Source organism: Pholis gunnellus (genome assembly GCF_910591455.1).
Source record: "Pholis gunnellus genome assembly, chromosome: 6".
NCBI classification, from domain to species: Eukaryota; Metazoa; Chordata; class Actinopteri; order Perciformes; family Pholidae; genus Pholis; species Pholis gunnellus.
This window is the reverse complement of record NC_136532.1, coordinates 1,653,859-1,669,236: the sequence shown is the minus strand read 5'-3', so window position 1 is coordinate 1,669,236 and position 15,378 is coordinate 1,653,859. Positions and strand designations below refer to the sequence as shown.

The 15,378-nt window shown below is 41.2% G+C and overlaps 2 protein-coding genes across 2 annotated transcripts in view; both read left to right on the top strand.

The window, feature by feature from the left end:
* Positions 1 to 8,803, top strand: part of tncb (tenascin Cb) — a gene marked incomplete at both ends in the record, with an annotated part of 40,785 nt that extends 31,982 nt beyond the window's left edge. Inside the window, 9 exons of the mRNA XM_079161806.1 lie at positions 621 to 740; positions 1,049 to 1,192; positions 2,842 to 2,972; positions 3,068 to 3,200; positions 4,244 to 4,395; positions 4,512 to 4,608; positions 5,528 to 5,689; positions 7,527 to 7,690; positions 8,693 to 8,803. Coding sequence (XP_079017932.1) covers positions 621 to 740; positions 1,049 to 1,192; positions 2,842 to 2,972; positions 3,068 to 3,200; positions 4,244 to 4,395; positions 4,512 to 4,608; positions 5,528 to 5,689; positions 7,527 to 7,690; positions 8,693 to 8,803 — 1,214 coding nt within the window. The remainder of the gene's footprint in view (positions 1 to 620; positions 741 to 1,048; positions 1,193 to 2,841; positions 2,973 to 3,067; positions 3,201 to 4,243; positions 4,396 to 4,511; positions 4,609 to 5,527; positions 5,690 to 7,526; positions 7,691 to 8,692) is intronic.
* A 2,819-nt stretch (positions 8,804 to 11,622) lies between these two features.
* Positions 11,623 to 14,389, top strand: b3galt8 (beta-1,3-galactosyltransferase 8; the record flags this gene model as incomplete). The annotated part of the gene is made up of 1 exon (XM_079160827.1): positions 11,623 to 14,389. One exon carries the CDS (start codon positions 11,623 to 11,625, stop codon positions 12,592 to 12,594), a length of 972 nt encoding a protein of 323 aa, XP_079016953.1. The 3' UTR covers positions 12,595 to 14,389.
* Between the last annotated feature and the right edge of the window lie 989 nt (positions 14,390 to 15,378).

Sequence of the window (15,378 nt, the reverse complement as noted above, 5' to 3'; positions counted from 1 at the left end):
GTCTGAGAATAAACTAATTCAGAGAAATTGGCCTTTCAAGATATGTTTTGTAAAATTACAGACATTTTGAAGACACTACAGGTAAATAGGATAAAAAAGTGAATTGATGATTATCAAGATGAATCTTCCCCAGTTGATTACTCACATTAAGACAAGTATTTCCTGTATTACAAGTTGACTGATATGTTAATGTGCAAATTAGGCACTTTTGGTGCTTTTAGGAGAAATGTACAGATGTAAATAGACAAAGTAGTAAAATAAAGATATAAATGTGTATTTTGGATGTTTTCCTTCCACTAGACTGAAGGAAGACAACAACAATGTTTTTGCTTGGAGTGTCCTGCCTTAATAAATGTAATACACAACAATCACTATGAACAATTCCAGCAACACATGCAGCACTGATAAGCCAAAACAACTGATGGGAGAAAAATGATGTGGTCATTAACAAGTACAAACAGCTCATATTTATCTAACATTCATCTGTAACAAGGTGACAGTGTTTTTTTTATCCAACACATTTACAGTAATTTGTGTTTCGGCAGCAGCATTCCACCACAATAGCTCCATCAATAGGGATATAGTTCAGTGTGTGTGTGTGTTTGTGTGTGTATTTACAGCTCTGGATAAGCCCCGTGGTCTGACTGCAATCAACATCACAGACACCGAAGCTCTGCTGCTCTGGCAGCCCGCCATCGCAATCGTAGACGGCTATGTCATCACCTATAGTGCAGACTCAGGTATCTAGTGCACACATGCATGTGCAACACATACAATACATATAGATATATGAAAAATCACACATGCTGTACAAAAGAAATTGCTTTTACGGTTCCATTGTTGAATCATGATTGAGGTGCTGAACTGATGATCCTCAGGGAGGCATTTTGATTGTGTCAGCGTGAGACAACATGACCAATATCCCAACATAAAATAAAAGAGTCATATCAGTCAGAGACATCAGAAATAAGTCTGTTTCCTTTTTTACCTTCAGCCTCCTACCTTGCATGTCTGTTCTTGATGTGCTACTTTAATTGTGTCCTTCCAGTGGTTCCAGTGATGGAGCGTGTGTCGGGAAACGTGGTGGAGTTTGACATGAGCTCTCTGACGCCGGCCACACACTACACTGTGAAGGTGTACGCTGTGAGGGACATGGCCAAGAGTGCGGCCACTACAACCGAGTTTACCACTGGTGAGCATTCCTGCCTCCTTAAAGCTGATTGGAGCTTTACTGAATAAAACTAAATCGCAAACAGCCATTTGCCAAGTACAGTCAAAGTAGCAGTCAAGCAGTCAAGTGGACTTTTCATTGTAGCTACAAACTATATTTTAAACTGAAACAAAAGTGCATTTTGAGTGTGAGATAACCAAGAGGAGGAATTGATAGAAATCTACATTGATGTTCTTGTCATGTAAGTTGAGTACTTCATTGACGGACCTTCCGTGTTTTTTTAAACCCAAACGCCAATCTTTTCCCAAACCTAACCCTAACTAAGTATTTCATGATTTATTCTTAAACCTAGCTAAGTAGTTTTCTTGCCTAAACCGAACTAAGTAGTTCACAAGCTTTTCCTAAACTTATCTAAGTAGTTTTATTCCCTTAACCTAACTAAGTATTTTACAATCTATTCCTAAACCTAATTAAGTAGTTTTGGTACCTAAACCTAAGTCGTTTCCTGTGAAGACGGAGGTTTTTTTGACACGTGATGCTGACTTTCGTAGGAAAATGCACAAAAAAATGAGGAGTAACTTTTCATAGGATATCATACCAACCGTTGTAACAAGGTACGTTGGTCTTTTCACACTTTGCCAACTTTTCACCCAAACATTGATCGTGACTTGACCCTGATTCCCCCAATAACTACCGGTACGTTTTCAACCTGCCCTTCATGTCAACTGGAGAGTCTTTGCCAATCAGATCAAATCCCACCGTGACTCCAGTCACCTAATGTTTCGGTCTGGTTTCTGCGCAAACATAGCACTGAGGCCACGTCCACACTACTCCGTTTCCATTTGAAAACGCATATGTTTTGCTACGTTTACACTGAGCGTCCACACAACCCCGGCGTTTTCGAGCACCGAAAACGGATAAGTTTGAAAACGCCGGGGTTGCGTATTCGTGTGAGCGGTCGAAAACGGATACGTTCGGAAACGATGACGCCCACACTCGCGTTTGCTACTTGATTGGTTCTTAGCAGTCATGGCGTGTCCTTCCTTGATTTGTCACACCCAAATCACGTGACCGTTTCCGGAAATCATAAACAACATTGATTACCGATCGACTACCAGGTTAATTTAACATGGACAACCGATTACAGGTGTTGCTGACCTTGTTGTTTTTACTAGCAGCTGTTGTTCAGTTAAAGTCTGCATTTCTGCGGAGGAAGCAACTCATTTTCATACTCGATATTGATGGCTCCATCGTCACCCCCTCCACCTAACTCCTTAACCGTAGAGTCATATTTGACCCCACCCTTTAGTTCCTAACCCATGTCTACCACATCACCAATACAGCCTTCTTCAACCTCTGTAACATTGCCCACCTCCGACGGAGGCCTGCAGATATCTCTAGGACCAACTGCAGAACCTGGGCTGACATTTGTCGACCCCTTTCTTTGGAGCTCTTTACCAAACCACATAAAAAAAATCCCCTACGTTGTCATTTAAAAAGGCCGCTTTACCTTGCCGACAGTTTCTACAGTCCATTTCCAACGGGGAATTTAAGATGTTAGCAACGCTCTCGCCAAAGCTACCGGACTCCATTAACTAAAAAGTGCAACTGACAGGAAAATGAATATCTTAAAACATATGAAATTATTTAAAAGGCTTTTGTGTTTTTAGATGTGGACGCCCCTCAGGACCTGGCAGCCAGTAACATCCAGACAGAGAACGGCATGCTGACCTGGAAGCCACCTCGCGCTGACATCACGGGGTACATCCTCAGCTTCGAGGCTGCAGACGGGACCATCCGTGTGAGTAGAGACACCAGAACTCCACAGATTCAGAAGTACATTCAATCTATAAAATGTGTTTGGGAATAAAATATCTGAACGTGCTTCTCTTTCAGGAGGTGGTCCTGAGTCCCACTGCTGTCTCTTACACCATGGCTCAGCTCAGTGCCTCAACAGAGTATTCAGTAAAGCTGCAGGCCATTGCTGGTCCAAAGAGAAGCAGAGTCATCACTACTGTCTTCACCACCAGTGAGTGGACTCAAACACACGGGACAGATTTTAGCTGTGTCCCTGTGTGGGCTGTGCGTACTTTACATTACATGTCTTCTTCATGGGTTGATACCATTTATAACACAGGTTTGCTGCTATATTTATAACTTTTTGATGAAAATTATAAAAAAAACACACAAAGTCACCAAGACCTTGAGGAACACCATAAACAAAGTCATGCTATGATTTTCTAACAAAAACTTTTGACATTTAGAGATTTCTGCAATAATTTTTCGCATTTTTTCAGCAGTTGGATGGTGAGCTTCTGGAAACTATCCAGAAACCTCCGTATTGTCAATATATCTAGGACAGCCAAACATCCTCTGAATGCTCTATGTCTATAGGTTGGGGTTGTAAAGTTTCACGAGGCTGGGATTATCCTAGAGGTCACAACAGTCAATTTACACAGTGAAGTTTCAAGCTTAAAAAATGTATCTCACTGTGTGAAATGGCTACTATGGCGACTAACATCCTCACACATGAATACTACTAGGCTCATTGCACACACAAGAGTTTAAGCTTTTTGTAATTCCAAGATTGTTTAGGGACCCCAGCATGCAGAAAATATAAAAATACACTATTTCTAGAATTGGCAAAAAATTAAATTGGATAATGTTTGCCCCAAACTGCATGGGATTAGCACAAAGTGGGCATGTATGTAAAGAGGAGGCTCATGGGTACCATAGAACCCATTTCCATTCACCTATCTTGAGGTGACAGGTCAAGGGACCCCTTTGAAGATGGCATACCAATATTTGTTTTAGAGCATTATTTAACCTTCTTCCCGACGAGCTAGCATGACATTCACTCTAGCTTTAAGGCGGACCCTGCTACAGCCTCTTAAAGACAGTAATGTCGGCCGGGACAGCTTCTGCAGCAGAGAAGTGGCATTTGTCTGACTTTGGTTTCAAATACCAGACATATATCAGCAGTATGAGCTACCATTGACTACGCCTGGTTACAGATTGTGTCTAGGCCATATTGTTGAGTTTTCAATCGTATCCTGTGTTTTGTGTTCGTAGCTGGCGTACTGTACCGATTCCCCAGGGACTGCTCTCAGGCCCTGCTGAACGGCGACACCACATCAGACCTGTATACCATCTATCTGAGTGGAGATGAGAGCCAGCCGATCCAGGTCTACTGCGACATGAGCACTGATGGAGGCGGATGGATTGTAAGTCATCGGTTATCAGGGACACAAATTATTAACAATGGCTCAAATTCTCAACTAATTCTCATTTTGTTTTGAAAACCCTCATATAAAAGTGACCTATTGTCTTTATCTGTCAGGTTTTCCTCAGACGACAGAGTGGTAGACTGGAGTTTTTCCGCAACTGGAAGAATTACACAGCCGGCTTCGGTGACATGAATGATGAATTCTGGCTGGGTAAAAACACCAACAAATCAGGGCACAGCACAGTATTCCACAACACAAGGATGTGGTGATATGATCAATATGTCTTGCTAGTAATTGAGGCGATTTCTCCAAAATGGATAACATCCAGTGTTTCAGTGGCATCCTTATTGTGATTATATATTCATTGCATTCCATGGATTGATTTTGAGCAGACTCTGTAAAAGTCCTGCATTGATTAACTTCATTATAATAATTATCTCTGCCAGGTGTTAGTCTGTGGGGAGATCATGTGTTCGGTCACGCATGTGTGATTGTTTGTCTGTCCACGGCTAATTTCGTATACAGCTGGACCCATAAGCCGAACGTTTTTTCTGCTCATTTGCGGTGATTCTCACTTTTTTTTAATAAGTCATCGGCTGCTGACTCCTCACAACTCCTAACCCGCCGGGAGGGGCTGCAAGCGATCAACAACTGCTTCAGTACCAACGGCTAAGCTAAAAACGAGCCTTAGCCCGTTGCAGGCCACATTTTGGCCTTAGTGTTGGCACAAAAGCTGATAACCAAAGAAAAGTTTGGTCTCATTTTGAACCGGAGCATGTGCAGATTCATTCCATACCTGATGGGTAATGATCCGCTAAAGTAAGCCACAATCCGAGATGGATAAACCTCTGTTTTTGTTATCTCCGCCACCATCTTGACTGGATGGGAGTCGGCCTGATGGAGATCTTTACTGAGTGCACATTTCTACTTGTTATTGTTTTAAACAAACATATTGAAGGAAATAGATACACATTGAAGCTAGAATACAACTACAGTTATCACCCTTCAGATATTATTTAACCCTATTTATGACATATTTTTTTGTTATAATGTATTATCTGATAATAATATCTTATCAGAGCCATCACTGAACTACCGTACCATCTTATATACAATCTCTCTCACTCAGGTCTTTCCAACCTGCATAAGATTACAGCTGGAGGTCAGTACGAGCTGCGAGTGGACTTGAGAGACAAGGGAGAAACAGCCCACGCTCAGTACGACAAGTTCTCTGTCTCTGAACCTCGGTCCCGCTACAAAGTCCACGTGGGAGGATACAGTGGAACAGCAGGTAAAGTTGACTACTGTGGCCTGCAGCCAAATATGTCCGTCTCAAAACTTTCTCACTTTCCTGTTATGTCTGTGGCACTCTGACACACTGAAAAAATATTGACAATGAATTTTTGTGGTCTTAAAAAAAGTTCAGTAGTTACCTAAAAAGGCTGCTCATTGTGTTCTCAAAATGTTTTAAGTGCATTTGTCAGGGACTATTTTCTATATGTAGTATACTGTTATCTTACTTAATAGATCATTTTAATATAATTTCTCTCTAAATATTTGTTTCCTATATTATTGTTCTGTGAAGAGTTGGGGTTTTTCCGTTTTGTCTAATTTGGTCCATTTTTATATTATTTTTATCAAATGTACTTTGAATTTTTTATTATTTAGATTTAATATCAGTGGTGACTGGTCAATAGAGGGCGCTAGGGTGTCGCCCCCCCTTGAGCAACAAAAAAAACCAGCACCCAGTAATATGTGTAAAATAAGATATCTGCACAAAATATGCTCCCTGCGCGTCCTCCCTGCATGTCTCAGCAGAGCTGGGGCGCTGGAGAAATCGCCCACAGGAGGCGAGTCTGTTAAACAGTTTAGCCAATTGCTGATTAAAGATATAAATGTGTGACATACAATTTAGCCAATCAGCGTCCTAAAATACAATCAGCTTGGGGCAGAATCTGTATCGCCGCCAATTGCGCGTTCTCGTCAGGAGCTGTCTCTACAGGCGAGCGCCAGCGCGAGTACTTCTCCAAGACCCGTTTGAGAGGAGAACTTTTGCGGAGAAATTACATATTACGAGCTGATCCCAGATCAGGCTGACCTCACAATCAGACAGCAGACTAGCAAGAAAAGGAAGCAGTACATGCGAAGCTTCTAGCCTAGCTGGAACACCAGAAAGGTTTGACTAGCTGGATGCAGTCATGCTAATAATTTATTTAGCTTTTTAAAACAACGGTGACAGATCCAGCACGGACAGTTAGTGAGTGAGGGACATGAAGCACCTGTCTGAGAAATGGATATATAGTTATAAATAAATAATAATATATATATATATATATATATATATATATATATATATATATATATATATATATATATATATATATATATATATATATATATATTAAATTATATATATATATATATATATATATTAGTGCTGGGCAAGTTAACGCGTTATTATCGTGTTAACGCATTAATTAATTAATGCCAACAATTATTTTATCACGCGTTAACGCATTTTTTAAAAATTATTATTGTAACAGACTGTCTCATGTTTATCGTTTTGTATTGGAGATGATATGTCCCTTCAGAGTTGCCATAGTGAAAAGGCGACTCCCGCTTCTGGTCGAGGGGGGTGAACAGAAATAAACAGAGAACTGTCCAGCAGTAGTCATTTTCTCATCCTCCATACAACCAGACTTCTTTATGCAATCGGAGGAGTCGCCCCCTGCTGGCCATTAGAAATAATTCAGGTTTAAGGCGCTTCTGTATTGGCTTCACTTTAAAGAAACGGGGGTTGCTGCTTGGTGTACACTTGTCTTGGTACCCCTTTCTAAAAGGTTTTCTTTCAAGAATTAAATTCAGTATTTCATTTATTTTTATTATTACTATTCATTAAAAGTTTTCTTGGAACACTTTCTCATTTTGTCATGAACAAATAAATCTAACTTGAAAATAATAAAATATATATTCCAACATACTAGCGAAGAATACTGAACCCTTTTGTGCATGTAGTGGCCAGGTAGTGCACAGTTTGGATCTGTAGTGTTATTACAGTGTCCATCTACTACGTAAATGTAACAGAAACAGTTAAGTCAACCCTCTCTCCCTGTTGTGTGTCTTTGTAGGTGACTCTATGACCTACCACCACGGGCGCCCGTTCTCCACTTACGACCATGATAACGACATCGCTGTCACCAACTGTGCCCTGTCTTATAAGGGAGCCTTCTGGTATAAGAACTGCCACCGTGTCAACCTTATGGGACGATATGGAGATAACAGTCACAGCAAGGTACATTATGTCTACAGTGCAGTTACTGTATGTCCTTAATTGGAAATTGATTCAAGAATTAGGCTCCCTGAGGGGCTTCCTGGGGTCACTGAAGGTGACAGTTAATGGAGTTCCATTAGTTTTTGAGATGAGAGTGTTCCAGGATTCCTGAAGAGGGGTCAGCTGAATTTGAAGGGTTTCCAGGAGTCCTTAAGAGGGTTTTACTAGTCTTTGAATAGGCTCCTAGAGTCCTTTAGCGGGTTTGGAGAGCCTTTGATGTTTGAGTTTCATTAGTCCTTGACAAGATTCTGAGGATCTTTCATGCAGTTCTACTGATCGCTGAAGGAGTTCCACTGGTTTAATTTCATTGTCTCCGGCAGGCTTGATATCGAGAGATCATGCGTTTGGTCATATGTTTGTGTGCGTCTGTCTGTCCGCGGTTAGTCTCGCATACTACTGGATCCATCAGCCTAATAATATTGTGTGCTCATTTACGGCAAGATAAAACCACCCTTTACTAGTGTGTTACAAGCTACATTTTGGCCTTTGTCTCGGCTATCTATGGAAATGTTTGGTCTCATGTTCAACCACAGCATCTGTAGATTAATTCCATACCTGATATGTTGTGATCAACATTATTGAGGCACAATAGGAGATACATTGTTATTGTTATATTTGCCACCATCTTGACTGTGAGCGAGCCGGGTGGGACAACTGAGTGAGATTCAACTCTTTTTGTTTGGGAAAGAGGAGAAGGAGACACACCTGGTGAAGATCGGCACTCTAGTGAGTGCACGTTTCGAGTTGTTATTTAAATTGCCAGGAAATATCAGAGTAAAGAAACCATTGTAGTAAAATTGGACGTAATCGAAGGTTTTCAAGAATTGTCTAATATCACTGTTCTTGTGTGGCGATAGGGTTGCTTTGGCTGTAGTTTGAGTCACGTCATGACAGGAACATGACTTGACCCACACTTAAACTTCTATTTTGACCAACATCCTTTGCCCATCTCCTCCCCTCTAGGGTGTGAACTGGTTCCACTGGAAAGGCCACGAGCACTCGATCGAGTTTGCTGAGATGAAGATCAGGCCGTCCAACTTTAGGAACCTGGAGGGAAGGAGGAAACGGTCATAGACGATCCACCGACACCAACAACAACACTGCTACTACTCCGTATGGACTCCCCATAAACCACCTCGACTCCCACACCCAACACACCCTGCAGCGACCAAAGCCACTGCCAAGAGCCCTGCTGCCTCCACGCAAAAAAAACAACACACCGTCCCTCCCCCCATTCATTCACAGATCAGCCTCGACTCCATAACCCCCTCCCCCTGTGATACGGTTGTGGAAATGCTGCCGGTGCGGAGATCGATGTGCATGTTACGAACCGGACTTAAATCAAGCCCACGCAGATCCTACTGACGCACCAAAGAGAGCAAGAACAACACCATCTCCCCTGATTCCGATCCTTTCTCTTGTGTTGCGGCATTTGCGGGGAGGCGACTGTGCAGCTTGGGCATTATGTTGTGTACAGATTAATACAGTTCCTTATTTCACATTTGGGGTTTTAAAGAAAGGACAGACTGTTTATAGTACAATGTGGTCTTGTTTAGGTTCAGGGCCGATAATACAGTGATAATTCAACTGGATTATCATAGAAATTCTATTCCTTGTACAGCACTGTACACGTATGCGTCAGATTTAAACATTTGAAAAGGGATGTTCCTCAGATGGCACTGCTCAGATGTCCAATACCTCCGTCTAACTTGCCATTTGATTGTCTTTGTGCTTAACTCGTCTCAGTGTCACTTTATCCTCCCAAGGTTCTCTCATCTCCCGCAAACATCTGATGCGATAGAGATGGAAATGAAAAGAAAGAAAAAAATAGTATGGAAAAGTATTTTACCCGCCACATCCCATGTCCACAGGGATGGCAATGTTTCTATTCATCATGTAAGCCCCTGAAGGCATCATGCTACAGCCACAGTATTGTAAAGAACTGAGAAAAGAACAGCTGATGTATTTAAATTTGTTTTACGTTTCTCTTGTGAATCCGAGGCAGGACCTGTTATTCAGTATAAAATGAAACAAAGTGATGATATTTTTCTTTTTTGGCAAAATGTGAATACAATACATATATGTGGAACAAGGGACCGTTCTGTGAGGTTGACCCTAAAGATGTTGATGCTCAAAACATGAAAAAGAAACGGCAAATTCCAATTGAATTTCTATTGGACACAGCAAGGTCTCTATGCTTATGTTGATGAGAATAGTGTTTGAACAGGCCAAAACTAGAGAACTAATTTCTGTTTCTACCCTTCAGCCCCCATACCCCCCCCTCTCTCTCTCTCCCAGCCCCTTCTACAGCGGCATACTAAACCACTGACCTTCTAAAGAATGCCTGTGTAAATTAAGTTTGTTTTTATTGTTTTGTTTGTTTATAACTGGGTGAACAACAGGTGTTTCTCTGTAAGCTGTATTACAATAAAACAGTTTGTTTAAAAGGAAGATGCTCCAGCGTTTTAGTTTTTCACGTCTTGACTCAAGGTCCACTTTCTGGCTCTTTTCCCCCGAGATTTTCAATCACATCTCATGGTCTTTCTCACTGGAAACAGTTTGCTCAGTTGTCATGCACATGGAGTCCTGAGGTTGACTATTAGTTACCCTTTGTGTGCCTTGTTAAAGTAAGTAAGCCTCGTCAGTAGCTACTGAGTTCTTACTGAGGAATTCTAAATGTACGAAAACAGAGACGATTGATTCTCCTTGAATCATCACATTTGGACAAGAAATAAATTAATATTCACATCCATGTCTTATTCTATATCGCTGTAAATCATTTTAAGGTGGTTCAACTTAAAAACGCAAGCTCCCCTGCTGCCTTACAAATGTGAGCTAACTGAATTTATGCTGAATAATTTGTCAAATAAAAAAGTAATCATATAAGGACTTCAAATGTAAAACCATCTGAGGTAACTTAACTTAACTTGAGAAAAGTAGTTCAATAAAGATTTCTGAAAAGTCAGTCATTTGGAATGAAGAATTTACAACTGCAGCTGCTCCTGTTGGAGCCACTTTGAACCATCCTTCAAACTATAAAAGCATTATGTGCTGATCGTTTCTTTAGAAAATTAATTCAATGAGTTGAGTGAACACTCATTCACCATTATACATTCATCCAACTCATCATTTTAAGTTTATAGCCTATATAACCTGAAATGAATAAAACGTAAATATTTACATCAACGTTAAAGAGAAAGAAAAAGTGGATTTCATGTAATTACTGTATGATGTTTTACAGTGTAGGCATTGGATGCAGTCGCCTCTAAAACAAAATGTTATAAACTGAGCAAGTACCAGTGTAAGATTTGGCCATGCAGCGGTGTGGAAAGGCAATAACTCCAAACACAAAGTGTATTGAGTGTTTACAAAAAGGTCACTCAACAGATAGCAAAATAAGATTGCACATGACTTTACTGGAGGGGGCAACAAAAAGTAAGTAATGTGTGTGTATAGTTATTTAAAGGCTTTATATTACTTTTTAAATTGGTCCCTTAGTATTATTAGTCATCATCATAATTATAAATATTATCACTATTATTGTTGTTATTATCAATAGTATTACTATTATTTCATTTTATTTTATTTTCCATAAATATTTCCCATCGAGAAATAATATCCCGCCGTCTACCATAAATATCTATGAAATCCACCAATCAGGTGAGGCTCTTACAGTAGCATGCTCACCGTGTAGACCTATCTGTTCGCTGGGCTAGCTTCAGTCACGCCCCCCGCAGTGTCCTGGTTCCTCCCTACGGGCGGGGGCATTCCCGCTGCCTGCGCTGCTCTATACCGACACAAACGTGGCGTCACTTCCGGGATTTTCACGTCTTCTTTTTTCGGACTTGTGTCGGTGTACCACGACCGCATAGTGTAAAGGAGACTTTGAGGCAATGAGGATAACTTATCTCTGGAGGTTAGTGAAGTTACTCACGGTTACAGCCGGGCTCGTCTTGTCTGCTCACATCTTACTGAGTCGAGTGACGCTCAGTAAACATCCGCGAAAGCCAAGTCCCCTTCCTGCGGAGGAATACCGGCTCATATCCCCTGAAACGTACGAGTATGTTCTCAACCGGCCTGCTGTGTGCGGGGACAGAACCAGAGCCCCCTTCCTGGTCTTTATGGTCCCAGTTGCCCCTTTGGAGGCCGCGGCAAGGGAGGCCGTCAGGAAGACTTGGGGTGCCCCGGGTCGGGACACCCTCACTCTGTTCTACGTGGGGCTCCCCGAGGGGGGGCGGGGCTCGAGCGCCCAGCTCGAGCTAGAAGAGGAGAGCAGGACACACGCGGACATCATACAGGTGAACTTCCATGACAGTTATCAGAACCTGACAATCAAGACCATGATGATGATGAGCTGGCTGGCGACCTACTGCCCGAACGCCTCCTATGCCATGAAGGTGGACGCGGACGTCTTCGTGAACGTATTCTACCTCCTCAGGAGACTAAGGCGCTCCCCTGCGCGGAGCTTCATCACGGGTTCGGTGATCAGCGACGGCAGACCGAGGAGGGACAGCAGCAGCAAGTGGCACCTTTCGGAGGAGCTGTACCCGGAGGACAACTTCCCCCCGTACGTGTCCGGAGCCGGGTACGTCTTCTCCGCCGACCTGGCCCCCAGGATCTCCTGGGCGTCCAGGTTCGTGAGGTTGATTCCCCTGGAAGACGTCTACGTGGGGCTGTGCCTGCGGGTGCTGGCCGTCCGGCCGGTGTACTCCCTCGGCCTTCCGACCTTCAGGAACCTGTTCGAAGTTCGACAGCTCGACTACGACAGGTGCGCTTTCACCCAGCTGGTCCTCGCGAACGGGTTTAAGTCGTCCCAGCTGCTGCACATGTGGCAGGACTTCTCCAAAGGCCACAGCAGCTGCTGACTGCAACTTCAACACACGAGTGCCTCACAGACGAGCAATTAGGAAACAAATATTCTGCTGGAAAGGAAAGAAAGCCATGAGACGCCATGTGTATGTGGCTTATACCAATACTATTAATCAGGGAGTTTAACAAATCTTTACGGAGGTGTAAACTAATGTTCTGAAGCCAGTTTGTCAAAAATCAATTAGTCAATCAGCAAAAAAGTGTCACTTGACAGAGAGTTTAAAGGATGTGGTTCTTCAATAATTAGCGGACTCACGGACAGAATCTTCATTAGCCACCTAATGAGAAAATGCAGAAATCGTTCCAGCTTCTCAAATAGGAGAATTTGCTGCTTTTCTCTGTTTTGATTGACATTTTTTGTATTTACTTCTGACATTTTTATAGACATTAACAATTAATAAAAAAAACTGAAGATAAATATATTACCATTAGAGCTACAACGAGCTGACTAAAGTAAACTATTAATACTGTAATACTATAAAGAGTCAGGAAATAGTGAAAAATGACCATCCCCTTGTATTCATGGGGCCATCACATCCGTATTATCAAAGACCTCGTACTTCCTGCAACTGAATACTGTTCTGGGAGTTTGTCTGATAATCCTGATAATTGTTTACATTTTATAATTTTTTGTCTTTTGACTAATCGATCAATTGTTTCAGCTCTAATAGATAATGAAGGTAGCTGTTTGAGAAAGTCTGTCTCGGGCTGGTTGCATGAAAATGGATTATCCAAAGTGCAGTTTGCAGTTTACACCAAAGACTACTTAAAAATAACATCCATATTGCTGCAATTGCTCTTACCTTAAATGAGATGAAGCCTTCAAACATGATGTTAAATGCATCACACTGCTCATATATCTACTATATGATACAGAGAGCTTCACAGAATGTAGCCTTTATAATATAACCTGCAGCCTATTGGTCAGGTTACTGCTGCACTCTGTTTACTGTTTTATGACTATGTTGTAGTTCCACGTGACGACCAGCTGGTGGCAGCATGTGCCAGCAGATGATGGAGATGGACATTTACTTAGTGCCTAATGCAGATACCGTATATGACCTTTATACAGGGATAATTGGGAAGAACGTCATTTAATTTGCTCCCAGAAGAGCATTCAATTATGCATTTTGTTTCTTTTTCTCTTTTAAGTTCCAACACTTTGATCACTGGATATCGAAGCTACATTTTTTTTTACTGCATATCAATGAGAACATACAGGACTGTCTCAGAAAATTAGAATATTGTGATAAAGTTCTTTATTTTGTGTAATGCAATTAAAAAAACAAAAATGTCATGCATTCTGGATTCATTACAAATCAACTGAAATATTGCAAGCCTTTTATTCTTTTAATATTGCTGATTATGGCTTACAGCTTAAGAAAACTCAAATATCCTATCTCTAAATATTAGAATATCATGAAAAAGTATACTAGTAGGGTATTCAACTAATCACTTGAATCGTCTAATTAACTCGAAACACCTGCAAGGGTTTCCTGAGCCTTGAAAAACACTCAGCTTGGTTCAGTAAACTAAATCACACGTATGGGGATTATCACAATATTCTAATTTTCTGAGACAGTCCTGTATGTAGGCCTACTTGTTTGTCAGCGAGTCAGTGCATTAATATTTATCAGTTATAGTAAAATTCACACTGTACAGAAAGTAGCCGACTGCTGCAAAAGAAACATGCAACTTGTCAGTGTATGTGAATCACAGTTTTCTTATTGCTGCTATTTTTGTTATTATTATTATTATTGCTGCTGCTGCTGCTTTTGTTATCACTTTTAGTTTGCCATGCTGGAATAAATGCTGTTTCCTTCCAGACAAAATAAAGGTCTTGGGTAAATATTGAAAGCAATGTTTTCTTTTTGTCCTTTTTGTTGTTGATGATTGTTGCCTTTATTTAGAGAATTCTTCATCACATCCACAGTACAGTATGCTTTGCTGCATTAGTACAGGTCAGCTGAGGTCAGCCGACGTCAATTCTGATTTTGGAAGGAGCATATATCGCTGTCTTATTGTACTTTTAAATACTATATATCTATATAATTCACTTCTTTTATCACTAATAGTGTTCAATCTATCTAATACAGAAGTTTGGCATCATTTTGAGAGCCTGTGCTATATAAAAACTTGTAAAATATGGCTAATTTTCGTCAGAATTTCAGTTTTACGTGATGTATTTGAACCTAACACAGCCTGTGATTGGCCGATTTGTGCAATTCCCACAGATTTGAACCCGGCAGAGTCAGGGCAGTGCAGTGATTGGTTCTTTGAGTTGTTTACAGAATTTTAAGCCAATAAAATAATCGATAAAAATGTTATCCGCCCCCATGGGTCAAACCCATTGGCCAAAACTAAAATGATTACTCATTCGTCATAGAAGCTCGTCAGAGACTCAGTTTTTTCACAGCACGAGGAGAGAGACTGCTGTGAAATGGGGCACGGATCATTTTATTTTTTTTTGGATTTTCATCCAGGAAACATCTAAAAGGTACGGAGCGTTTCAATGTTTATGATGATGGGCTGAGTTGATATCTGTGGCAGATCAATAGTAACTTTATAACGGTTTAAAGTAGAATAATTTGGAGGCGACAGTTCGATGCAGTGTGTTCTCCTCGTGGTCCGGGATATGAAGTGTGTGTGTGAAAGTGCCGTAGGTCGCGGCTGGGATCGATAACGGTGAACATTGCTCGGCTTCTCCTGGTGAGAAATAGGTGAAATTGTGGTAGTACTTGTAGTACCTTGAAGTACTTTGTGTATATATATGCTTTTGA